At 42.5% G+C, this 27,885-nt stretch overlaps 2 protein-coding genes across 2 annotated transcripts in view; one reads left to right on the top strand and one right to left on the bottom strand.

Annotated features, from left to right (window-relative positions):
* The window catches only part of FAM53B (family with sequence similarity 53 member B), a 124,074-nt gene that overhangs the window by 22,776 nt on the left and 73,413 nt on the right, over positions 1–27,885 (bottom strand). The window lies entirely within an intron of this gene.
* Positions 3,549–3,860, top strand: LOC144268317 (histone H4). The gene has a single exon (XM_077823045.1). The coding sequence runs from the start codon at positions 3,549–3,551 to the stop codon at positions 3,858–3,860; it is 312 nt and encodes a 103-aa protein (XP_077679171.1).

Here is a 27,885-nt window from a genome sequence, read left to right as displayed (position 1 = left end):
CCAGTGCTGTAGCATTTGAGCCTCTCTTTAGCCTTAAAGCTACCTTGGAATCTGCAGATTGTATTTAATTTCGCTTGCAATTTTACTTTCGTCTTCTTTCCAGCTCTGTAATTGTCCCATTACCATGAAGAATTTAGTGGGTTTTTATGAATGGGAAAAAAAATCCTGAAAGTGTTATGTTACCCATCAATAGGACTCTCTTGTGAAATGTGTGTCAGCATGGAGTGATCATTTTAAAAACTCTTCCATCCCCACTAAAAAGGAATAAAATAGGCCTGCATATTCATGATAGTAGAGAATGAAGAGTGCAGTAAGAGAAAGATCAGGTTAATCCAGATGCACAACAACTAGCCAATTCTTAAAATGACAAAGTTAAAACAAGAAATGCCAGAGATTTGGAAAGTCAGTATGGTCTAGCAACTTGGATACTGAATTAAGAGACAGAAGACTTGGGTGCTAGTCCTGGCTCTGTCACTGATCTGTTGTAGGACATTAGATGAGTCACTTCCTGTCTTGGTTTCCCCTTCACTCTCTGTCTAGCTTATCTACTTAGACTGTAAACTCTTTGGGGCTGGGACTGTCTTTCCCAATATTCTGTGCCTAGCACAAGGGGCCTCCAGATCTTGGTTTGGCTTCTAGCTGTTACTGCAACACAAATAATAATAATAATTGGGGAGAAATCATCAATGCTTGCGAAAGAAAACCCCTTCTGCTATATCCCCTGACCACTGCAGTGCATGCTGGAGGAGTCTATATGCTCATTTAGGTCACTGTGAAACCATACAAGTATTACACATTTAAAAAAAAAATTCCCAGAATTTTTGTGGCTCCTTTTCTCCTTGATCCCCATGGTTACATTGTGTCTATGCTCAGTGTTTGCTCTTTGTCTGTGACAGACATTTCTCTCCTGGTATTTCATAGCATTCATCACTGAAATATGCTAATTAAAATCACAGCTTCTATATGTGCCCTTCTAATGGAAAATAATAAAGAAAAAAGCAACAGTCAAATTAATGAGCATCTTTAGTTTGTAAAGTGTTTTTAATAGTTATCATGAAGGAAAAGTAATACTACTTCTGCAAGGCCCTCAGATGGGAGGTGCTATGAAATGCCACGACAAGATTGACAAAGAAAGGGAAAAGGTTGGTTTATTAACCACTTTTACAGATGGGGAACTGAAGCTAAGAGAGATTAAATGACTTGCCTAAAGTCACACATGAGGTCTGGGACAGAGCCCAGATCCCTTAAGTCCCATTCCAGTGCCTTAACCACAAGACAATCCTTCCTCTCAATTCTTCCCTTTATTCTGTAACACAGATACTGAATGGTGCATGGATTACAAAACCAAATTGGGGCCTGATTGTGCCTCCCATATATATTGGAGAGCAGTAGAGACTCTCGGTGCCTGGAACTGCCCACAGCTCTGAAAAGGATGGGGGAAGCTATCTAATTGGGACCTGCAGCAAGCTCTCCTGTTGTCTATATGTGGGAAGAATGCATGGCAGGCCAGGGGGAGAGGATGAGGTTGAAGGCGGAATGAATGTTGTAAAAGCAACAGTGCTGTCCAGTTTGAGACAAATAGCAACTTAGATGCCTGCTACCTGTGGGGACTGCACCTGGAACTGTACTATCTTTCCCACAGAGCTCTCTCTACTCAAGGCCACATTGACTTAAAGGGAGGCTCTGGAGGCTGCATAGGCACGGAAGCCATAGCACATGGCTCTAATAACAGGGAAGAGGAGCGTTCATTGTTAAACACCTAATTGGTCTGAGTATGCTCTGGCATGTCAATATCACCTTCCACAGGTTTAGCAAATACACTGGGTCAAACCCTGTGCTGATTGATGTTCTGTGCAATGCACTGGCTTAACTTGGGCTTTTTAAAAGTGTTAAATCAGCACAGAATTTGGCCCATTCCACTGAGTCTGGGTTTCATGTCTCTATGCACCCAGAGCATTGGTCTACAAATGAGCAGTGACAAGTTTGCTGAATCCGCTCCAGAATAAGCAAAGTCAATTTGGTCTTAAAAGCCCTGCAGCACGAGTAAGGGCACTTTCTCTGAACATAGACAAGCAGGCAGCTCTCTAATATCTACCAAAAGCAGGCCAGGGGAAGAGGTTTCCTGTGATATTGTTCAAGCGTCGTAGACAGCAGGCTCATTGAGTAATGTGCTTTTTTTTTTTTCCTTCTATACAATATATATAAAACTGAAAATTGCACTCTGGAAATGTCCTGCATGTCCAAAATTAACAAGCTGCTGGCTCAGTTAAAGCTCCTGGAGCCAGAGTAGCTGCAAAAATATATTTGCATACATCTTGGAACTGGCAGTTTTTTCCATATTCCCTCCAGTTATCCTCTGAACCCCAGGAAGCCAGGCTTCACTCTTCAGTAGTTGTTCCCTTAACTCAGAATGGGAGCAATTAACTGGTACCGTTCATGAAGAAAAGTAGATCCCTTCTGCAGAATAGATTGTCTCAAGGAATACATGGTGGAAAGCACTGGTACATTTTGGTTCTATTTAATCAAAGAGGATCTCCTTCCAGATCATGCTGAAAAGTTGAAATCTCAGTATTTTTCTTGAAACACAATATTCTGAAAATATTTCAGTGTTATTGTTTCTCCTTTTATATTAATGATATTTTGCTATAATTTAGAATAGAGTAGAATAACTTTAAAGTTTAAATGTTTTGACTTTTATATTATATTATGACAATATAATACAAATAAAAATGATAAAGTAGAAATAAAACATTTTGTTAATTTCTCATTAAAAAAATGCAACAAAACTGATACACTTCCACAAAATTTTCAATTTTGTCAAATCAGCATTTTCCAGTGGAAAACTGTTCCACTGGAACATTTTCAACCAACTCTATCATTAATATTCATGTAGTAGTCGTGACAAAGTTCCTCCTCTACCTTGGTGGGTCTTGTGCTTATTGGAGGATTTGCTCACCTCGGAGATTCATGGCAGCCCTCAGTTTGGCCATTTTTGTGAACCCACAGTCCAGGTCAACTCCTCCTGTGTCTGACCAGGAGTTGGGAAGTTTGGGGGGATGGAGGGATAGGGGGAACCCGAGCCCACCCTCTACTCCGGGTTCCAGCCCAGGGCCCTGTGGATTGCAGCTGTCTACTGTGGCTCCTGTAACAACTGCGTGACAGCAACAAATCCCTGGGCTACTTCCCCATGGCCTCCTCCCAACACCTTCTTTATTCTCACCAGAGGACCTTCCTCCTGATGTCTGATAATGATTGTACTTCTCAGTCTTCCAGCACTATGCCTTCTCACTCTCAGCTCCTAGTGCCTCTTGCTCCCAACTCCTCACACGCGCACCACAAACTGAAGTGAGCTCCTTTTTAAACCCAGGTGCCCTGATTAGCCTGCCTTAATTGATTCTAGCAGCTTCTTGATTGGCTGCAGGTGTTCTAATCAGCCTGTCGGCCTCAATTGTTTCCGGAAAGTTCCTGATTGTTCTGGAACCTTCCCTGTTACCTTACTAGGGAAAATGGACCTACTTAACCTGGGGCTAATATATCTGCCTAGAAATATGTCTGGCCGGGGCAAAGGCGGTAAAGGACTCGGAAAGAGAGGTGCTAAGCGCCATCGGAAGGCACTTCGTGATAACATTCAAGGTATTACTAAACCGGCTATTCATCGTTTGGCTCGTCGTGGTGGTGTCAAGCGTGTTTCTGGGTTGATCTATGAAGAGACCCGTGGCGTGCTCAAAGTTTTTCTCGAAAACATGATCCATGATGCTGTTACTTACACCGAGCATGCGAAGCGGAAGACTGTGACAGCCACGGACCTGGTTTATGCTTTAAAACGCCAGGGTCGCACTCTGTACGGATTCGGGGGCTAAGCCTTTCTTTTGACTTAAGTTTAATCACTCTCCTGTAGCCCGCCCACTTCCCGGATCCCAATAGGATCACTCTCCTGTAGCTATCTGGCCCGACCCTGTCATATAGTATTAATATGAGACTACATTCAGCTACCACAACCTGAAACATCATGTAGTCTAAGCCAGTGGTTCTCAACCAGGGGTCCGTGAGCAGATTTCAGGGAGTCCACCAAGCAGAGCCAGTGTTAGACTTGCTGAGGTCCAGGGCAGAAAGCCAAAGTCCCACTGCATGTGGGGTGAAGTATGGGGCCCTGAGCCCCACCACCATGGGCTGAAGCTGAAGCCTGAGTAACTTAGCTTCACAGTGCCCCCTGTGGCATGGGGCCCTCGGCAACTGCCCTTAACACCAGCCATGGCTTTTAGATGCAGAAAACCAGTTACTGTGGCACAGGTGGGCCATGGAGTTTTTACAGCATGTTTGGGGGGCCTCAGAAAGAAAAAGGCTGAGAATCCCTGGCCTAAGCCACTGAAGCTGGTGGAATTCTCCAGGCTAACAAACTGTGCTTCAAACAATCTCCACTGCTATACTGGAGAAAAATTCTCTATGAGGAAAATATTATATTTACATGTTAGGCACGGAGAGACAGCAGCTCTCCAATGAAGACTAAGTGAAAAACTGATTTCTACTATAAGTTGTCAAGTACTGGACCAAATTAATCCCTGGTGTAATTCCATTGACTTTAACGGAATGTTACCAGGGATGAATTTGAGCCATTGTGTTTTAAGGGTGACATCACTTATAATTATAGCACTTTCCTGTGACATGAATAATCATCGTAAAGATCCTCAACACAGGCCCTTGAATACTCTCATTTGTGATTCTGATCTGGGATTTTTGTTTATGGGCCATTATGGAATACATACATCCCAATTTGTTTCTTACTTGCACAGGTTCGTGCTACTGTAGCTACTGATTTCAGTGGAGTTACTGCTGACTTACACCAGCGTAAGTGAGAGGAGAATTAGGTCCATTTAGTTTAAAGGGGCTGTGAGCTCTTTTTGGCTCATTTGGAAAGCACAGAACTACTACCAAATATTTCATGGTCCTTTCTAATTTCTCACTCGTTGTTCAGTCTAGCAGCTTTGTTAATCATTGCTGATACTGCGGCAATGTCTACTTCTATGGCACTAGCCAGCAATGCACCCAACAGATGTACTGTGATTTTGTCTCTTATCAGCCTTCATTTCAGAAAGATGCTCAAGCCCAAATGTGATTCAATTAATCACTTTATGGAGAAATTGGATGCAAATACGATTGATCCCTTAAATGATTCTGGGAAAAGCCTTCTGCAGTTTTCCCGCCAGCAGGGAAACATGGCTGAGGCCTAGCAGAGGACAGAACAGTAGTGTCCTGGCTGGAACCCTGGAAATTTGTGTTCATTATACTGTCTGCATCTAAAGCCTCAGAGGAGAGTTACTATATAACTACTGGATTTTAGAGCTATTACCAGTTGGCCCATCTCCCCTCCGCCCCCACCTCCATCTATTCTGTAGCAACCATTACAAAAACATACATACAAAGGGCCAAATTCTGCTCTCAGTCACACCATTGTAAATCTGAAGTAACTCCTGATTTCAGTGGCAGATTTACACTGTTATAACTGAGAGCAGAAGTTACCCTAAAAGCCCTGATCTCCATTTGGCACAGGTTGCTGACTTCGGAGTTTGATAATATGAGACTAATCGTGTATGCAGGGTAACCTAAAAACAAGGGAAGAGTCAACTGAACCCACAATCATCATGGGTTTGGATCTTCCTCTTTGGCGTCCGCATGTGCTAAATGTCTCATAACTCAGCAATGCAGTTTCCAGAACTGCCAGAGAATAAAGGAATACAGTTTTACTCCAGCCTTCCATTAGTCATACGAAGGACAGAACAGGGCAGAATTATAAAGATCCATGCAAATCAATCCCAGTAATATCATCAGCCTGGTCTTAGAGACCTGGGTGACATGCTGGCCGCACTGAAATCAACGGGAAAACTCCTAGTGAGTTCAGTGGGAATACATCAGCCTAGATCTTGGGGCTGAGTGAGGAAGTTCTGGTTTTCAATCTCTGTTCTGCTACTTACTCACAGAGTGGCCTTATGAATGACACGTATTCTTTCTACATCTCCTTTCCTCCGGTGGTAAAACTTGAGTGGTATATCTTACTAACCTACTAGACAGAGTGCTGGGAAGGCTAATTAGTTGGTGTTTGCACAGTGCCTTGAAAATAACCCCTATACTAATAAATTCCTAGTACTAATCTATTACCATGTAACTGTATTAATGTGTAATTTCATTTAGGCATGGTACACTTTACAGAAGCATGTAGGAGAGAAATGGTGTTAGTTTCACAGCAGGCCAGACGCAATCATAAGGGCAAGAAAACATTAGCATTAAATGATAGGACATAAGGCAGGGTCACTATATGCAAGAGTGACTGCAAGGAGCACAGCAGCATTTATCCAGCACAATAGATGAGGCAAGCTGTGATTCAGTGGAATGGAAGTGAAGTGAAGAAGTGCTATGGGATACCCAGAGCACGGAATCTTTAGTGCACTATGAATGGCAGCCCAGTCCTATCTAGAGCATAGTATGTGATCTGGTGTTGTTAGAGTACAATGCAATATGGGCCTGATCCAGCTCTCGTTACAAGCAGTGGAAATAAATCCATTGACTTTAATGAGAATTAGATTGAGCCCTCTGTGAGATAGCATCAGTTACTACAACAGGAAGTTTACATACATCAGCATTGTCTTTATCACAGAGAACAGAAACGAGAGAGGGGGGGATCATGCATAGATGATGCAATATATGCAGGGATCATTTAATTAAGGGATAATGCAAGGAACATGCAATGAATATCTAAAGATCGCGTACTTGTGCATTTCATAGATGATTCCTGCATGGTGCATATACATCACTTTTGCTGGCACGGGAGGGAGTATACAGTTAGGACTAGCTCTTAAATCCAACATCTCCTGTAGCATGTAGCTGATACAGGTTTAGTGCCGAGCAACTACTTTAACAAAATAATGTCAACTTGCTTTTCCTAATGGCATCAAATTAACGTTGTGTTTGATTAAAAAAAATATGGGAGGAAAATGTAATCTGGAGTACTTTTAACCAATCACATTCGTTCATTACATGTCATTTCATGCCTTTGTGCACCACTGCTTCTGGCTATGGTGCCTTCTGTTTATCTGCGTTTATTTCAAAAACTTTAAAGGTCACTCCTAGCAGCCTGGAGTGGGATTTACAAAAGCACTCAGCACTAGCCAAACTCCACTCCTGCTGAAGTCAGTGGTCAAACTTCCACTGATGTCAACAGAGCAGCATTAGGCCAAAGCTAAAGCCATCTGAAAATCCCACTCTTAGTGCTTTCCCCTTTGAAAGCAATTTAGAAACACATCACCTTTTTTTCAGGAGAACTGAGCACCTTGAATGGGAGCTGTAAATGCTCAGCGCCTCCGAAAGTCAGGCCAGGAAGGGTATGTCTACACTGCATCTAGGAGCAAGCTTCCCAGTCTGGGTCTACAGACTTGTGCTAGCAGGACTCACACTGGCATGCTACAAGCAGACATTGCAGCTTGGGCAGGAGTCCAGGCTCTGACACCTGGAGAGAGGAGGGGGCTTTGGAGCCCAAACTCCAGCCTGAGCTGCAATGTCAAAGCACTATCTACAGGTATCTTCAGGGCCCCGTTAACCCAAGTCTATGAACCCAGGCTGGGAAGTTCACTCCCAGATGCAATGTAGACATACCCTTAAGGGCTTAGAAGGTGCCTAATCCTGGGCAGGCCCACAAGCTGGGGTGGTGCAGAAATGCTGCAAACAACCACCCCTTCCCCACCCTGCCAACTACAATCAAAGCTTTCTGCCAGTGGCAGAGAGGGGAAAGGGAAGGGCTAGTGTGAATCCTAGGGAGTGCAAAGAATGCAGCAGGGATTTCTCTGCCCTAGCCCCCATGTGCTATCCAACGCATTTTTTGTGCCTATCTCTAGCATCTCCTGCTAAATCGGTGTATCTCTGCCCCTCTCTCCCATCATGGGCTGGAGCTAAGAGCCACAATGCGGCTCTAATTAAATTTCACAACTTTCCCATCTAGGAAGGCTGAGACAGAGAAGTGATTTATGGGAGGCCATAGAGAGAAACAATGTCTCCACATGGGGATTAAAACTCAGGTGATCCTGGCACATAGCTCCATGCTCAGACCACTAGGCGATGTCTCTCTCTATACCGAATATAACAGAATGTGCCTTCAGTTAGAGAACCAACTTCCTAATTAGGTTCTTAGAGCTGCATGAGAGGAGGCAATCCAATTATTTAAGCATAGCAGACGGTTCTAGACTTATGCACCATGTATGACTGCACGAAACATCCCCTCACACTCTTCTTCTTATCCTAAATCAATGGCCAACTAGCTGCTTTGGGGGAAAAATGACCCTGCCCAGGTAATTCCCAAGTGTTCTGGGAAAGGTTGCATGAGTGGCTGGCACCAATGGGCACCCTTGGAAAGAGCTCCTGAATGTCTGGAAATTCAGAATGGAAACAAGCCCAATCATTCTGAACTTTTAATGTTGCCTATCTACAGGAAAATATTAACAATAGCAGAATCAAAACCCTGCCACCGTGCAGTGGCCTTTCTCTGTTGGAAGCTCCAACACAGGTGCATGGGAGCCCACATAGGGACTAAGCAAGAGATAGCAAAGGCGGGTATATGAAAGGAGATTCAGTGATGGAAGAGCTGGCTACATCTCCAGCAGGATAAATATAACCAGGAGCAAAAGGAGCACTGCCATGGCATGTCAATGTGGGCATCAAAGGAAGCTGTGGAAAAGAGTTTCAGAAAGTGGAACATTTTCCAAATGAGTCAACATCAGCTTGTCCAATACTATATTTTGCACAGTCAAATGCTGTAGTTAGTAGATTTTCCAAGAATTAGTGGAAGAGGACAACACTGCACAATTGGACAAACTGAGACTTTGATGAGATTGTTTCTACAGTCTGTCTTTAAGAGCAATTTACTTGGATTAGTAATACAGTAATACAGTAATACAGTGTCTGTTTATGAGTAGAAACCACAATAATTAATCCAGTCTTTAGTTACTGTTTAGGGCAGTGGTTCTCAAACTGGGGGCCATGACCCCTCAGGGGGGTCGTGAGGTTATAATGTGAGGGTCGCGAGCTGTCAGCCTCCACCCCAAGCCCTGCTTTGCCTCTAGCATTTATAGTAGCATTAAATATTTTAAAAGTGTTTTTAATTCATAAGGGGGATCTCACTCAGAGGCTTGCTGTGTGAAAGGGGTCACCAATACAAAAGTTTGAGAACCACTGGTTTAGGTTACTGGGCCAACTTTGTTTTTTTTCCATGGCATTCCTCAGATGTTGAAAGAACTCCGCATCAACATGCATGGTGACACCACCTCATTCTCCTTAAGACTCATCTCTTGCATGAACGCTACCATTGAGCAATGACTATACAAGTGGCGAGCTGAAACTTCTGCTTCTTATTATTTCACCTTCTTGTTTTATTGTTATTTCAGCCTTCCAACCACTCTGAACAAAGTTTGCCACTTTCACCCACCTGCTGTAACTTGTCATAAACCTGGACTGTGAGCTTTCTGGGGCCTGGACTTTGTTACTTGTTTGTACAGCAGGTAGTACAATGGGCCCTGATCCCTTAATTGGGATCCCTAGTTGCTACATCTGATGAAGTGAGCTGTAGCTCACGAAAGCTCATGCTCAAATAAATTCGTTAGTCTCTAAGGTGCCACAAGTACTCCTTTTCTTTCTGCGAATACAGACTAACACGGCTGTTACTCTGAAACTAGTTGCTACTGAAATTCAAATAATAACCATAAGAATTAAGTAAAGGGCTATTAAAAAATTCAATACTAACTGTGACCTATGTGATCTACACAGAGGGATCTCCTTGTTTCCCATATTGCTTATTTTGTATAACCACATTTATAGCTTAACTAAGGTAGTTTTCTTAATATCCAGGGATGCATGCAAATTATCCATCAGATTTTCATTTGCAGGAGACAGAGCAGCAATTGTAAGCAGTGCCCATGGTAGTGGGATGATATAGAGATCCAGTGCCCCAACAGGAGCTATTGAAGGCAGCAGTTCTTTCACTCCATGGGTATATGAATAAAAAGACTTTTTGCACCATTTCCTTAGCACCAATATAGCTCCACAGGGGCTCGTAACAGTGGAAACATAACCCGCTGGTCAATGTGTGTTTCACATCCCCCTCTGTGCATGGGATGTGAGTGTGTTGTAGCCTCTACCTACTAAGCCTGAAATGTTAACTCAGGCTGTAGACAAGAACAACTGCATCTGATCTACCCAATGCTTACCCATGTCTTTTTAAATATGACCCTCATTCAGATTTTGAAATACACCAGGGAAAAAGTGCAGACAGCTACTAGGAGTGCTGCACAGAAACTAAGAAGCAGCAGAGTCCAACTCCCACCAGCACATGCCAATATTGGTTATAACAAAAACCAGATAGATCTCAGGTACTTTGGGTATACACACAGAGAGAAGGTGTATCTACATGACCTAGCCTTCATGGCCTATGTAGAGAGGTGAACAGTAGCCTCTGAGTACAGTGTGGTGGGCCAGATATCTAAATGTGCATCCATCTCTCAGTGGCATCTGGCTGGACAAATACCTGCTTTAGGTGGCTAGGTAGTGACTTGAGCACCCAAGTGCAGACCTTAGCTATCCATGTTTGAAAATTGGGCTCTGCGCCTGGCAAGACAGGAAGGATGGTCTTGTGGCTAAGGCACAAGCTTTGGCCTCAGGAGCACTGGGAGAGATGTACCACCGGCAAAACTGAGAGAATATCCACCCTTTGTCTCTCTTATCTATTTAGAATATAAATTCTTTAAGGCAGGGGCTGTGTCTATAGAGTATCTAGCACCATGGGACCCCACCCTCAGTTTTGGCCTTAAGATGCTACCATACTGCATATAACAATGCCGCCATTCGTATGTTTCTCTTTATATTGCCATATATTTAGACACAAGGCTCTGTTATGCCTATCGTGGAGCAGAAGCACAAGGATTATGGAAGAGGGTGTAACAGGGCTTTCCTGTTCCCTTGAGAATCTTTTGCAATCTTCTAGCCTCGCACTGCTGCCAGCATTAGCCATACCAGCAGGGATGGGGCCAAAACTCCGTTCTCCCCCTTCTCCTCACAGACAGCAGAACTGGTCCTGTGCTGGAGTTAGCACATACTGCACCCTTGCAAAGATTATTTCAGTGACCGCTTTTCCCAAAGGATCCAACAGGTGCAAGAGCTTTTTCTAGATGTGATGAAGCTCCAGCTTCTAATGTTGCTACTGCCTGTGAAACTTAGGGTGACCAGACAGCAAATGTGAAAAATCGGGATGGGGGTGGGGGGTAGTAGGAGTCTATATAAGAAAAAGACCCAAAAATCGGGACTGTCCCTATAAAATCGGGACATCTGGTCACCCTAGTGAAACTGCACCAGTGCAGAAAAGCAGGAATGAATTTCCCATGTAGACGAGGCCTCTTTCTCAGTTTCTGTATGTGCTAGATGGGAATCATGAGACCTCCCTCCCTTGAGGGGAGGTGTGAAGTTTAATTAGTTATTGTTTACACAGTGATTTGAAAATAAGTGGTATGTATAATGATTTACTGTATCTTATTGGAGTGTGGCAATTTGCTATCATTAAAACATTACTACTTATCAGCGTACAACCGCCTCAAAGCATTGTATAAACAACAACTTAGCCTCACAAATCCAATGTGAGGTAAGCACTATCCCCCTCAATTTTTTTGATAGAGAAGCTGAGACACATTAGGTTTAATGATCTGTATGAGACCACAAAGCAAGTATTGCCAACCCTGAATGTTCAAAAATCAAGAGATTGGCTTCAAAATCATGAGATTTAACAAAACAATAGATTTGGAGTTCTTTTTATTTGCCTTCTGGTTTTTTGAGCCATTTGTATTCATGTTTTTTCTTCATAACCATGAAACCTAGAAACTTACTTTAAAAAAATAACTGTGATATTCATGTAATCACCTGTCTGCAGTTACTTGGGGCTTTAAGAAAATAGCCAAATATCAGGAGATTCATGATCAAATTGCAAAGGCTGGCAACAGTGCAGCAGAGTTGGGTTTAAAATTCAGGCTTTGCTGTTGCTTAATCCCATGAACTAACCACAGGATCATGCTGCTCCTTTAAGAGTCACTGAACAAAAACTTGTAAGCACAAGCATATATTTAGCAATGTGAATTACAAATACAATTAATTACCCAGCACTTATCTCTAGTGGCCTTTTTTGCTTTTAGGAATCGTAAAAGATGTGTGTATGCATACGTGTGCATCTTTCTAAAGAACTACATATATCATCTGCAGGCATCTCAGAATACAGTGGAATTTTGCATGCTGGGATTTGTAATTTTTGTGGGTCACATTATCACATTAAAGCTGTCATCATCTGCTTCATTTTATATAAATTAGGTGAAAGCCTCTGGTTTCAGGTAAGTTTCCAGTGCAGCCCACACTTGGGCATAGTTTGGAGCATCCCTGTGGTGCAGGAAGCATTGATTGTCTCTTCAGTTTATTTAGCTCCTCTTTCTGTAATGATTTCACAGAGCTACAAAAAAGAGTCATGGAGTTTAAGGCCAGAAGCATCATCTAGCCTGACCTCCCATATATCACAGGCCACCAACACCATCCAGTACCCAAATTCTAAATCCAACAATCAAAATTAGACCAAAATATTACAGTGCACAGGATTCCCCTTGAACTAGCTTGACCATGACTACCAAAACTTCCCATTGGAAAATACTTTTTTTTAAAAAAACACCCATTGCCCAGGAGACCATGGTAACATTATCTCATGCCCAAGGAGCTGTTATGACAGCTGTGCTGAAATTGGCTGAAGATCCAAAATCTTCTTTTAATGCCCTGCCATGCATGTTCCCTGGACACTGTCTGTTTACTTCTCTTCTGATCTCTCTCACACTCTTTGATTCTCTTCAACAACCTCAGACAGAAAAAGAAGACACAATTATCAGCGGGGGAGGGGGGGAGAGGGGAGGAATATCAGACTACTGTTTTCAGATTGCATTGCTGTGATATTTACCAGAAATATTGACGAGACTCTCAAGCTAAGAAAACTGCAAAGAAAGATCTTTTTCTAGATTTCTTAAAACATGGTGAACAAATGCTGTTGGCTGCCTCTTTATAGTGTGTCAGTATGTCAGGAATCTGGCAGTAGCTAGCGAGAAAGTGCCACACTGCCTGACCTTGATACCAAGCCAGCAAAGAGAATATACTCAGTTTAAAATAGGTGGCAGCTGACAGACAAACTAAGTCAGATCTTCTGCGTTTCAGCCAGTGCATGGAAGAACTTTTCCAGTCTTTATAACCGAGTTTGAACTGTGATTTGCAAGGACAGATGACATTTGCTGACTCACACACTCCTCAACGAGCACGGAGTGTGCTGAAGCTGAAGTTGGCATCATCAACTAGATGGCACCAAATTAGACAAAGGATATTTCCCCTGCTTGAGGTGATCTTTGCAATAGCAGGAGGCTGACCTCTGATCAGGTGAGCCTTTCCATGTCTGCCGAGTGCATAAGACAATTTTAGCTAAACTGATGTGTGCAGATTAGACAGAAGTCAGTAAGCAATTGTTATTTAATAGCCAAGCTTCCCTAGCAAGCTCTCAGGCTGGCAATCTTCAGGCTACAGGTGGATGCAGAATGCAACAATTAGCTGTAAAGTTCTAGCAATGACAATTTGAACTGCAATTTTCTTGAGTCTCAGCAGAGGGCTTTTTCTCAGCATTTCTTTAACTTGAAGTGGGAAACTCTTTGCCAAAGGGTTTTATTTTTCTATAAACAGAAACTATCTATGGACCCCAGTACCAAAGTATCTGAACGCATCAAAATCTTTAATGTATTATCCTCACAACATACGGACTTGAGGTAAGGAAGTGCTATATAGCCCCCTTTTATGGCTGGGGAACTGATGCACAGACAAACTAAGTGACTAAGACACACAGGAAGTCTGTTGGAGCAGGGAACAGACTCTGGCTCTCCTAAGTCCCAGACTTGTGCCCCAGACTTCCTCACTAAAGACGTGGGCCTACAAATTTATTGCACGTGCAATTGTGATGGCCGCCGCCTTGGCTGACACACTGAATGAATGAACCAGAACCATCAGAGAGAAAAACATGAGTATCTGCAGGTTGAGCTAAAGAGCCAGGCTCTTTCTATATCACCCCCATTCAAGTCCTAAGAAAGGGGTGATTAACAGTCAGCACTCCTCTAGCTCATCAAGAAGCAGCCCAGGACTATAAGGACTCACTGTGATATGTTAGGCAACAACCTTAACAGGAGCGATGGAACTTTCAGAATAATTTTGCAATCTTCAAAACTGGAATTTGTTGGTGTCACTAGTGGCTTGTCAGAGAGCAGCTAAACAATGGACTTGCCAGTAGAGCATTCAGAGTGGAACAATTCCTTTTGAAACACAAATCAGAACCTTTCATAGAGACTTTAAGGGCCTGATTTCTCTATTACACCATAAATTTCCTTTCCTTCATGATTGTTTTGAGAACCAGTATTGTAGCTGTGGGTTAACCAAGGGGTTTTGCTAGGGACCGGCTTCTTACAAAAAAAATGTAAGGTCACCCTTAAGCTGCCTAGTTTTCTAGATCAGGCATTTGCCTTGAGGACTTCAGTAAACAGGAGTTCAGCCCAGGTCACATACCAGGTTATGATATGACAGGCTGACAGGGTAGTTATTTAGCTAGCTGTCCATCGACAATAAATGACATTCCAGAAAAGATGCTGCAGTTGTGTGAGGGCAGTAATTTTTGCCAGGCTGTGTTTCTGGGAAGGCCAATTTTAGCCAACAAAGAAATGGTACATGGGGTCTAAATCAACTTCTGTGTTTGCTACAAAGGTCCCTGACCCACCTAGACTCTTCACTCTTTTGTATTCATTCATAACTAAAAATATCCCATCGAGATTTAAAGGGGCTTTAAGATCTGCCACATTTTGTCACTTTTAGAAAAGAAGCAACAACAGTGGCCCGAGTTAACCCAGGTTGAAATTCATCCCTTCAACATTTCATCCACAGAGCTGTCCATCTTGTTTGCAAACCAGTCCTTGCGATTGTTCAAAACGTTAAATAAAAAGGCATGTGGCTCACTGGGGTGAAGAGCAAACCAACAGTGTATTCTGAGCCAGTATGTGACAGGCATTTATGGGAATTCATACAGAAAACGGAGCTTTATTCAGACCTGCTGTGGTTCCCTCAGAAAGTCACACAATGGGCCCTATCCATCTCCATTTAAAGCAACAGAGTTTTGACAATAATTGGAAGCAGAATCTTTTTCTGGGGGCAAACAATGGGTTCCTGAAAGAATTTCAAAACAGACCCTGCAGGTGGCTCCAGTCAATTGTGGATCAGTTGACATTATTGTATCCTTTTAAAAATGAGCTTGCTTCAGAAACCTTAATGGGGTAATGCTGGTCTTTTAAGTTTGGAATACATCTCTAGGCCTATGTAAAAGCTGGTTTATGGGACTGTATGCAATATATTCCCAGACACTCCAGAGTTAATCACAGACATGTGATACCTCAGATGTATTCCTTTTGGATACAATTGGAATCTGTTCCCATTCTGAAGAGAAACACTGTACATCTTTGTTGTATTTTAAGTCCAGTCCTCTCATGTGAGTGCAAACAAGGGCATAACACTTGACCCACTGTTGTCTTTCAGAAATCATGCTGGCCCAGCTCTGCCCTTATCTACACCCCTCTGACTTCACAGAGGTAAATAAGGGCAACTCTGGGCCTCATGTGTTGTTTAAAGGGCAATGCCTGCATTTCCATTCACATGAGTAAAGGACATAGATCAGCCTTTGTCTGCCCCATAATAAAATGTTAATTCCATTCTGGCCTCACTAACTGGGTTAAGGGGATGTATGGAGAGCCTACAGAATACTTACATCAGGCACTAGGTAGATGGGCACTGGGAAAGGTGGCCACCTATGGCCTGAGATTTCCAGAACTGGCAAAATATCCTCCTTTCCCCCAAGAATGCAGCATATAATGCTGCTGTAATGTGCCTCTTCAGAGTAGCATTTCCTACCACAGCTACTAGCCACCTGTGGGAACCATACACGTAGGGTACACATTGTGGCAGTGCGCGCTGGGCTCATACCACGCAGTCTGTGGCTTGAGACTGTTTAGGCTTGATTAGAGTGGTCTGCCAGGGTATTCAGGAAAACAAGCTTTCCTCTTTGGCTTCTTAATTTTATATGGTCAAATCCCAGCTAAGCTGAATTCATTGGGAAAACTATCATTCGAATGACTAAAATCAAAAACAATTCCAGGTTCACAAGACAGTGCTGCACAGAGTACATGCCATGAGACTGACATCACAAAAATCTTTTGACTACCCCAGAAACATCTGGCTAAATTATGCAAAGGTTAACCAGGTCTGTCTGTGTCCCTAAATCCACTTCAGTTTGTCTGATGGGAATTAGTTTTTAACCAATGTGATAAAGTTTTTTAAAGAGAATGGCAAATTATAATTCAAGTAGATGGGACTGTTTTGATTTTCAAGTAAAAACAGAGTATGTCATTGTGTTACATATTATTACTAAATGGATTATAACTGAGACAGAGCCCACTACAACAAATCACATCCTTACAGGCTCTTTCTGAATCTCAAAGATATCCTGCTTCAGTAGGTTACCATCAAACTGTATTCCTGGACTGCCCTTTTACAGGCAAATGGACAGTCTTCCTATATTATTATTATTAGCAGTAGAATGACACAGAAGCCTAAGCTAAGATTAGAGCACCATTGTGCTAGGCACTGTACCGACTCACTACAGAGACAGACCCTGCCCTGAAGAACTAACACTCTAACTAAATAAGACAGACAAATGGTGGGAGAAAAGAAATGTTGTTATCCCCATTTTTACAGATGTGAAAATGAGGCACAGAGCCATGGTCGCACAGGAAGTCTGTGGCAAGCCAGGAATTGAATCAATATTCTGAGTCCCAATACAGTGCTTTAACCACAAACCATCCTTCCTTTCTGTGTGCTGTGCTTTATGTATTAAAATGTATGCAGTTTTCCTTTGATCAAGAAATGCTCAAGCTAGGCCAATCCATGATAACTAACAAAAGTTCTTCTTTTGGCGACAATGTAGAAAAAGCTTCGCACAAAGATCTATAAACGCAAAGTAAATATGTCAGGCCTGGAGAAATTTGTCATAGCAAATTAGCCACTTTCCCAGGGTCATAAGATGCACTGAGCTTCAAATGTGGGTCATGCCAATGAGTAACCCCACATTAGTGCCACTCACTCTGCCTTTTCCTTTGGTGAACATGAGCAGTAATGTGATTCCAGTGATGTTATAGCCCAGTGAAATGAATAGGGTGAATTGTTTGTCAAAGAAACAAGAAGGGAAGAAACATCAAGATTTCATCCCCGCACTAAATGTCGTTCTAAACATAATTTCCAAAATTGATTTAATATTTTTTCAATTATTTGTGTTTTTAAATAAAAATTAAGGGATAATGAATAGTTATGCCCAGACGCATAACGATTTGACCAAAGAAAAAATCCTTCTGCTTCCAAGATCCTCTACACTATTTACACCATGCCATTTCCTTTTGATCTTGAAGTGAAATACAGTTCTGATGTGTTTTCCCACCAAGCCACAAATTGACTTTTACTGTCTTGCATACATGTTTATTTTAAAAACACTGAGGCTTAAAAGTTGGAACCTATCTCATGAGTTATATCAGAATCAAACTATTTCCTGGGATACGTTTGGAATTTAAACTTTGTGGCTTTTTCACCCTTCGATACCATTTTTTTTTTTTTTACGTTTACCATTCATTTCAGTGGGTGCTGTACTGGAAGTGAGATCAAATCACTTTATACTGACCAATGCAATTATAATTACAGCTGCAATGAGCCATCCACCAGAGACTTTGAGCTGAGGTGCAAAAGCTCTCAAATTTTCGCTGCTGTCCCAACCATTACAATCGACCTGAATGCGAGTCTGAAATCTGTCAGTATTCACACAGCACATCTTTATGGGGAGATTTTTTTATTTTACCTGAGAGGGAAAGAGCCTTATGATCCCAGAATTTAATAACAATAATAAGGTTGCCAAGTGTCTGTTTTTCAACCAGAAAATCCATTCAAAAAGGGGACCTGGCAGTGTCTGGTCAGGTGTACTGAATGAACACCAAACATTCAGTTACCTTGGGCAGGAGGGGGGATGTGCCAGGTCATCAATCTGCACCAGCCCCTGCTCAGTCAGGGCCGCCCCTTACCTGTATCTTGTGGGAAGGCAGGCAGCAAGCTTCACATCAGGCTGCAGCTCCCGTCCAAGCCCCGAAGCAGAGGAACCCCATCGGGAGGTGTGGGGGAGGGAGGTGGAGAGGATCAAGCCACGAGGAAAGGGTAGGGGGAGAGCAGTGAGCGACGGCGGGACGGGTGAAGAGGAGCGAGTGGGGGCTGGGGCCTTGAAGAAAGAGGTGGAGAAAGGGGTGGGGCCTCAAAGGAAGAGGAGGAGCAGAAGCAGGGCCTGAGGAAAGAGGCGGAGTAGGGGGAGGTCCGGTTTTCAGAAATTAGAAAGTTGGCAGCTCTAAACAATAATAATAACCAGCCATTATGTGGCGCTTTCTATCAGCTGATCTCAAAGAACTGTACGAAGGTGGTCAGTATTCTTATCCTGATTTTACAGATTTACAATGTAAGGAACATTGTTATAAAGAAACTGACAACTAATTTGTTATAGTATTATAACATCTGTGTTGTTTTCAAAATTTTAAGTGGGTATGGTAAGTAAAACGTCTTCACCTGTTGAATGCCCTTATTTAAAACAACAATAATAATGCATGCAACACTTCTAAAAAAAGACCATGCCAACACAGACCCCTTTTTTGTTTACTTTCTTGTATGCGAATTAGCAAAGTCAATGTGTGCAGATATGGGACTAATTCAGTATATGTTAGTTCATTGTTGCAAAGTAAAAGAGAGGGCACCATTCTCATTCAGTCAGCTGGATTGCACAAGCAAAACGGTTAAGTGTTTCCAGTCTATGTGAGGGAGCCATTTCTGGTTGAGAGTCATAGGCTGAATATATACTCAGGACCATCTCTCTCCAAAGCTCACAAACTGTAGTTGTTCTCATCACCACAATCTGCTCCTATCAGATTACCATGAGGGAAGGGCTCAAGGCAGAATACCAGACCCACGAAGTTTGGATCTCAATCTAGAACTGAACTTTGGATTTGGGTCTATTCTCTACAAAGGGCTAAGCCCAACCCCACATGTGAAAACCCCCAAATCTTTGCTCTGGATCAAAACTCTGCAGCTCAGGTCCACCTCTAACTTGTACCTAGTACTTTTTTAAATCCTTGGGTCAGATCCACAGCTGACGTGAATCAACACAGCTCTATTGTCTCCTATGCTCACACCAGTCTTGACGTCTGTCTAAGATACTTTGATCCCCTTCATTACTGCAGTATGTGAGCACCCCACAATCTTTATCGTATTTAGCCTCACAATACCTCCTGTGAGGCAGGGATCCCATTTTACATGTGGGGAACTGAGGCACAGAAAGATTAAGTGAATTGCTCAAGATCATACAGGATCTGTGGCAGAGCAGGGAATGAACATGGGTCTCCAACAGGCCAGTCTAATACTTAAACCATCCTTCCTCTTGTCAATGGAGTTATGATGATATACCCAAGCTGAGGATGTCTCTCTCTCTCTCTCTCATATACATATATAACAAGGAAAAGAATTACAGCAGAAAGTGGGGTAATTTCCATGCTTAATGCAAAGGTCAGTAACATGCACATGGTTTAGGCACGTGTAAATCAAGCTCGAGTTACTATTTCAATCCTGAACAATGCAGGAATCATCCATTTATATGTTTAATAGCATTCACTTAATATTACATAACTTATGAATCTATGGTGTCAGGGTATGTGCCTAGCATGACAGCAATCTCATCATGAATGTCACAGTATGCATGAGAGAGCCAGGAAGCAGAGATGAACAGTTTTATTGCCTATATCACAAACAAATCAACACTCAGCTCATAAAAAAACACCCAGAAGGCATAAAATCCTTTATTATAAAAACTTTAGCAGTGTTTTATTACTTTCATCTTCTTCCAAGTTAGTGTTCAGTGTGGCCAAAATTCCCCCATCCATTTCGACAGCAGATATCCCATCTGCAGGACATAATCTCCATTGTGCATCTTCCTTGCATTCTTGTAGAACTCCCATTGATGTCAATGTATTTTTAATTTTCATTGCATTATTTGTTTTCAATCAAGAACACTCCATAATGGAATGTTTTATCTAGGAGGAACACTAGCCTTACCAGCCAGACAGGATTCCCCAGCATACAGACAGTCATCACTGTGCAGGACTCTGAGCAAAACAGGAGGGTGTCAGAGTCAGAGATAACTGGTGAGGACAAAGTAATGAGATTCTGAAATGTAGTGTGGCAGATACATCTCTTTAATCCAAAAATGCCTCAAAAAATCATGTAGAAGCTAAAAACCTATAGCCTTTCATTGGAACTTATCAGCACTAAAGATCCTGCATTATAAACAAGAACAATGCCGGAATAAATTTGACTGGGAGCTAAATTCAGCTTCCTTAGTACTTTCTTCTAACCACCTGTAGATCAAAATAACAAGTCCCCTAAAATATGACTGAAGGGAGTTTGGAATTTATATTCTTCCTCTAGCCTTCTGGAAATGTACATTAAAGAAGTGTTCCATCTTTGATCTTGAGCCTTCATCTGACCTTCTAGTGATTTCTTTGTCTGTACTATACTGTCTGTCTAATTTAGGAACTGGTCGTGGAAGGTTTCAAGCCCCACCTTGGAGCCCTCAAATCCCCCTATTGTCAGTGGGAGTTAGGGACTCTTCAGCTTTGTCTACACACAAAAGTTGCATAGTTAACTGTACAGATATAATTAACTATACTCGTAGTTGTAACTACAACTACCCTAGGTGTAAAAGGCACCTTTATACTAGTATAATGGCATCCACACCCGGGGTTGTACCAGTATAATGATTTTGGTAAAAAAAAAAAATTAAAAAAAAATCCCATCCCTAATGGAAATAGTCATATCAGTACAAAATCTGTAGATAGACCAGGACTCAGCACGTTCCGAAATCAGATCTAGTTTGGGACTGACTATCCAAATGAGACTATGCACTATTGACCATTCCACTGGGATTATAATACCCATTACTACTGTGAAAAATGCCTAGAGATTATAAATTATCACCTGACATGGGTGGTCAGGGTCTCAACTGAAAATCTCAACCAAAAAGACAGAACCTCCAACAGCTCAGTACCTTCCTCTAACACTAGTCTGGCTTGAGAAAGTGGATCTCCACCTTCTGATTTCCCAACACCACCTCCTAGAGCCCCTGGCCACTCCAAAGGTTTCCCATACAAGTATTAAGCTGGTCCAGCTGTGTTTGGTTTATGAGGTCTGACAGAATCACTGACGAACATACTGTTTTTCAATCGAGTGAAAAGTTAAAATAAGCTTAATTTCTCCTTCTCTACACAGCTGGAAACACTCTGGTGCCATCCCAATGCAACATCCACACCTTCCTCCCAGTTCTTACTGCACTGACTTGAGACGGGTTGAGAAGGGATGTTTGTAGTTGGGGCTACAATATACTAGAGATTGGAGTTCAGATTCTAAGGTGAATCAGGCCAGAGTTCGAGTTCAGGTTCATCTAGGCTGAAATCAGCCCTAGATGGTTAAAATTTCATGGGATCCACTGTGCTTTTGCAATGTTTCCTTATCTTGACCCAAATTCTCAAGAAACTGGATATTCCTGCAAGATTTCCAACACATCTGAACCAGAAATGCAAAATACGAATTAGTCTTTGGATCTAATCCAGAAATGAAACTGGAGCTGCAGGCGCCAATCCAGCCCCAGTACGAGGTGACCCTGTCACAAATTATTTTCCTCTTTTATAATCCCTTCCATGGAAACCTCCCTTCTCTTTCCTCCTCAAACCTTTGGGGAAATTCTCATGTCATACTCTGTGCTCATCACACTCTGTGCTCATTAAGAGCACTGTTGAAAGATAAACCTTAATTCTGGCCATCTTTGATTACAGCTTGATGGTAGAGAAACATTTCAAAAGCTGTGAAGCTAAATTTAGAAATTAGAGCAAGTTGCTGCAGGATTAATTAACATGTTAGAAAGACAGTAATTTGGATACAGGAGGGACTTTGCAGGTTGATGGAGCTTCACATGAATGGAAAGACGCTCATGACAGAAAAGGAACCACAAAACAAAATTGGAACAAGAAGAGAAGAAGAAAGAGGCTTTGGTTCTGTATTTAGAATTATACAATGAAAGTGATGCACAATTCTACAGAAACAAGAGGCTTTATTTACACTGGAAAAAATTCTGATTCTTCTTCCTAGATCTGTGCAGTGGATCTGAACTTGCACGGAGCTCCCATTGATATCAATGAATAGCTAAGTAACATAAACATATGGTGCTTTATAAATAATAAATGACTAATACATTATATTTTAAATGCATAGGAATGTTTTCCCTTATGCAATTCAGTTTAATGGGCCTGATTCTGTAATGAGAATTTGGCTAAATACTAATGGAGAACTATGGCCCTGATCTAACAAAGCACTTAAGCACCTGCTTAACTTTAAGCACATGAGTGGTCTCAAGTGTTTCACTAGATATGGAGGAGATAATTTCAGAAGAATCCATGCTACTGACACTGTATATATTGAACTTTGAAAGTTCATATTTACATAGAAAAAAATCTATGTGGCTAGGTTGCTGTAATTTGATCAAATTCAGCTTTATTATTCTAATTTGGGCCTCTGGTAAACATACCCTTTTAAAAGGGCCACACTACTGGACTAAGTTTCAGATTTCCATAATAATCCAATTACAGCACATGGAGTCCTTTAACGCCTTCTGAATGACCTATCACCTCAAGCTGTCTAGACAGCTCAACAATTTTAGACCAGAAGTACACTGGCATCTGCACCAGTATGCTGTTACATGAGATTTATAAAGGTAACTCAGGTTTAGGCATAAATCAACAAGTCTGACAGGTCTGCCATTCATTAGGAACAACAACATTGCTGTGATAAGAAATCGAGGGCAGTTCTTAGGTGTACAGGGCACAGTGAAAGAACGTAAACCAAACTCCAGGCAAACTTTCCTTTTCTGTGGGGTGATGGGGGGCCGGGAGTAGGGGAGTGAGATTTGGAAACCGACTTTTCATTTCACTTTCCTTCTAATGGTGAGATTTCCTTTCAATACTTATATTATGCAAGATTGTAATCTGCTTTGCTGTCATTTTAGTATTTTCAGTTATGTTCTTACCCAGAGTATATTCCTTAAGGGGACACGGCAACTAATTTTAGACCAAAACATAGGTTTGAGTTTTGTTAAAGAAAAAAAAAAGGCTTTAACAAAATCTAATGCAGAAGAGGAGTATTTTGGTAGGGTTTTTTTATTTCAATGAAAACAATTTTTCTCGTCTGTTTAAATTTAGCATCGGAAAACTGGGAGCATTAGGTTACTGAATGAGAATCACAGAGTGAAATGGACCAGTCTTAGTTTCCCCATCTAAATTAAGGGAATTGCAAAGAGTCAAAAATATTGGGGCCTCAATTTCAAAAGAGTCTCAGGACTTGTCCATTTGCACAAGTTGTACTGCTTTAACTGTACTGGGATAGTTAAAATGGGATATAACAGGCCTAGTGTGAACACAGTTTTTTCGTATAAGAGTGCTTTGTATCAGTACCACTATTCTTCTATAGCAGGGGTGGGCAAACTATGGGCCGGGGGCCACATCCAGCCCTTCAGATATTTTAATCCAGCCCTCGAGCTCCCACTGAGGAGCAGAGTCGGGGGCTTGCCCCACTCCATGTATGCGGTGACTCCGCACAGCTCCCGGAAGCAGTGCCATGTCCCCCTGTGGCTCCTACACGTAGGGGCAGCCAGGGGGTTCTGCATGCTGCCCCCGCCCCAAGCACCAGCCCTGCAGTTCCCAGTGACCTGGAACCATGGCCAATGGGAGCTGCAGGGGCGGCACCTGCGGACTGGTCAGCATGCAGAGGCGCCTGACCGCGCCTCTGTGTAGGAGCCAGAGGGGGGATGTGCTGCTGCTTCCAGGAGCTGCTTGAGGTAAGCGCTCCCTGGAACCTGCACCCCAACCCCATTCCACCCTCTGAACCCTTCTGTCCCAGCCTGGAGCACCCTCCTGCACCCCCAACCCCACCCCAGAGCTCGCACCCCCATCCTGAGCCCCCACCACCACCACCACCACACCCCAACCCTCTGTCCTAGCCCAGAGCTCCTTCCTGCACCCTGAACTCCCCATTTCTGGTCCCATCCCAGAGCCCGCACTCCCAGCCGGAGCCCGCACCCCCTCCCACACCCCAACCCCCAATTTCATGAACATTCATGGCCCGCCATACAATTTCCATACCCAGATGTGGCCCTTGGGCCAAAAAGTTTGCCCACCCCGATCTAAGCTTTGTACAAACAAGTGTTGTTATTATTAACAGAAGTAAGGAATTCTATATCTTCCTATTAAGTGAGCTCTCTTCTTGCCACTTCATCATTCTATTTTTTTTTCCTGCCTCTGAGGGAAAAAGATGTTTAATATGCCTGTAAATCCATTTGATTTGCAGAACATCTTTTAAGTTAGCCTGCTTATGCAAACAGCCTTCAACATTTTTTTAAAAAGTAATTTAGAAAAGTAATGGATAAGAGGTAAATTTTTTATTGCAACATGGCATGGTAATTGACCAGCAGCATTTACTTCAACATGGGCAGAAGTACAGAATGTCTACTAAACTTTTGTTGTTAGTTTGTTTGTTTGCTTGTTGTGGTTACGACAAATTTGCTTCTTTGCTGAAAAGTTCTGGAAGGTAACTAGCTAACCCAGATCCTGAAATTCAGAACACCCCTGTAATCATTTTGTTAATTTTTAGGCTGTTTATTTTGATTGCCTTCTCCAGGAATTACAAAGAGCTTTTCCCCCAAACTTGAGGAAAGAGCAGAGGAAACATGTAGTAATAAAGATGACAAGCCATTATTCGGTGTCTTTATCTGACACCAACTAACACTCCAGACTTCTAATTCATATCTTACTCCTGTAATCTCATTAGAATCAGCCACAGGGAATGGCAAGTGTGCTAGACTGCACATGGCTCTACAGCAAAGCTATGCCAGTTTCTGCCACTGCCTAAGCAGCATGAAGTCACTAACATTATGTTCCTTTTACCTCCAGGAGTCTGCCCTGCTTGCCTGCTGTGTCAAAATCCCTTTCACCTATGAAAATCGACTCCACCAAAGTCAAGAATGTTCAACATAACTTGCCTAATCTTGCTCTGTTGCTCTGTGCCAGTTAATATATTACTCCCACATGAAGATATCCTGTACTTTAGCATGAAAGGTGGTAGGGCTACTTTCCTAAGTGAACTGTACAAGTAATAAAACTCCAGCCCATACTTGGGTCTGATCCTTCTTATTATTATTTATAGCGACACTCTGCTCCCACTCAGGCCAATGACAGAATTCCTGAATTATGATTGGTAAATGGTTACCCTGTAGTGTTCTCTCCACCACCAGCTGAGGGGCAAAATTTTGCTCACATTTTCAATGGTGTAAAACCAGACATACTCCACTCAAGTTAATACAGTTACTCTGTATTTGCTGAGAGTAAAAGCTACAAAGTCACTGTATTGCTATGTATTATTTATTTATGATAGCCCACACAATGAGCTAGGCACTTTTCAGGCATTCAAGAAGGGAAGTCCCTGGCACAAGGAGCTCAGTCTAATGCCTGATAGGTGGAGAGAAGTTACAGGAAGAAGAACAATCTTTAGGGGGGTTATTTTATATATATCCACAGATTTAATCAGCAGCCAGCCCAGCAGAAGTGGGGCTGAAAGTGGGACTTAATGTGAATAGGGTAGGGTCCCTGCAGACGAGCTCAGGGGGGCCCTACCAGTCACAGAAGGAGGCATGGAAGCCTTCTGCCCGGGCACTGAAAGAAGCTAACCCTCAAGTGGAAAGGGGGTGCAGAGAGGAATGCGCAGAGGTGAGGTGAAACGTGACAAGGAGAGGATAAATAGAGAGAGACAGTTATATAGCACTTTGAAACTGGAGACAAGACACTCGAATCCAATGCAATAGAGGATGAGGAGCCGAAAGGGGGGATGCAAAGAGGGGAGTTACATGATCAAACCAACAGCCAAGAAAGATTACTTTTGTGGCCATGTTTTTTATGGACTGAAGGGCTGCATCGTGTGTGTTTGGAAGGCCAGGAAGAGGGATGTTGCAGTAGTCCAAGTGGGATATAATAGGGGCCTGATCGAGAAACTTGTCTCTGGGGATGGAAAGAAAAGGGTGAAGATGCTGAGGAAGAAGAGAAAGCAGGATTTGGACATGGCCTGGATATGTGGAGAAAGGGAAGGGGAGGAACTGAAAATAACCCATAGATTGCAGGCCCGAAGGATAAACCATTGGAACGATTTTCCAAGGGATGTGGTGGATTCTCCACCTCTTGAAATCTTTGTCAACATCAGATGCCATTTTCTGAAAGGTATGTTCTAGTTCAGCCCCACGGAAATAGGTGCAGTGCAGGAATTACTGGGTGAAATTCTATGGCTTGTGTTGTGCAGGAGTCATACGATATGTTCACAATAGTGACTTCTGGCCTTAAAATCTCCGCTTCTGTGATGGGGATGATGGGGGTGTCCGTGGTGATAATGACTCGAGCCTGATCATTTTCCAAACCATGATCTAAACTATTTAAAAATAATTTACTTTTGAAAATTTTGTTCCTGGAGCAAATATGGCTGAAACGGCAAACAACAGTCATGTTGAAACAAGCGTGTTGCTAGCAGGGTTCCAGCATGGGTTCATTGATCAGCACGCACAGGGATTTGTTTTTTCTACGAAACATGAGCCTGGTATAAAAAGGCCTGGGCTAACATGGTTCTCAAAAATACCCCCACATCAGAAAAGCCATGCTGTAAGCCAGTTAGGAAACATCTATGTATAGAGCACTGTTTGTTGCTTTATATTTGTACGATCATTTATTATTCACATACTACCCAATGCGTGCTCGTCACCATGGTTGCAATCATGGCGTGGACAGGGCCAGAATGTCTGGAGCCTGCCACGCCATGGCACCTAAAAACGAAGGAGACCTGTGCTTGGAAGTGACCTTGGGACTTTTGTTGCCAGGGTTGGTGGAGGAAGACCAGCTGTGTAGCAACCGTTAGCACCCTGGTCTCTTAGATAAGGGAGAGCTTTCTCTGATCATGCTGCTTTATCAGCCATGCTTTGCATTTTATGAGTGTGCAGTACCCTTGTATAGGGTTATATGCTTTGCCTTCTACTATGCTTTACAGTGACAACTGCCTTCCAGGTGATGGGGACTGGAGAAATTCAGTAGCCCCAGAATGACAGGATGTTTGGTAATACTTCAGTATCTAGGAGGGAGATTTCTTAACAGTAAAATTACAACCCTTTTGTTTTTTTAAAGAGGGATAGTTCTGTAACTGTATCAGAGCCCATCATCCCCTTGTCATGTCTTCCCATTACAGCCCCTGCCTTGAGGCTACTGTATACTATGGTTGTAGGAAATAAAGGGCAATGGCATGAAAAATAAGGGACAAAGTGTCTTTTTAGGATCATTAACCCCACTTTATTTTACAGATGATACAATATGATACATCTGTATCAGTTTATGAAAATTGGCAGGATTATTGCTTGAAAACCATTTTTGTCTGATCCAGTGCTCCATAAAAGCTTTTTCAAGTTGTAGGATATTAGACACTAATGACTGTCTCCTAATTAGTGTGGTTACTCCTTTGGGAGGTGAACATAACCATTTCCTAAGCAGTTGGTTTTCC

This window comes from Eretmochelys imbricata, chromosome 7 (assembly GCF_965152235.1).
Source record: "Eretmochelys imbricata isolate rEreImb1 chromosome 7, rEreImb1.hap1, whole genome shotgun sequence".
Classification (NCBI taxonomy): domain Eukaryota; kingdom Metazoa; phylum Chordata; order Testudines; family Cheloniidae; genus Eretmochelys; species Eretmochelys imbricata.
This window is presented reverse-complemented; position numbering and strand designations above follow the sequence as displayed.

Bases quoted from the DNA above. Each gene is read 5' to 3' on its own strand.
- LOC144268317 (XM_077823045.1), top strand. From the start codon at position 3,549: ATGTCTGGCCGGGGCAAAGGCGGTAAAGGACTCGGAAAGAGAGGTGCT.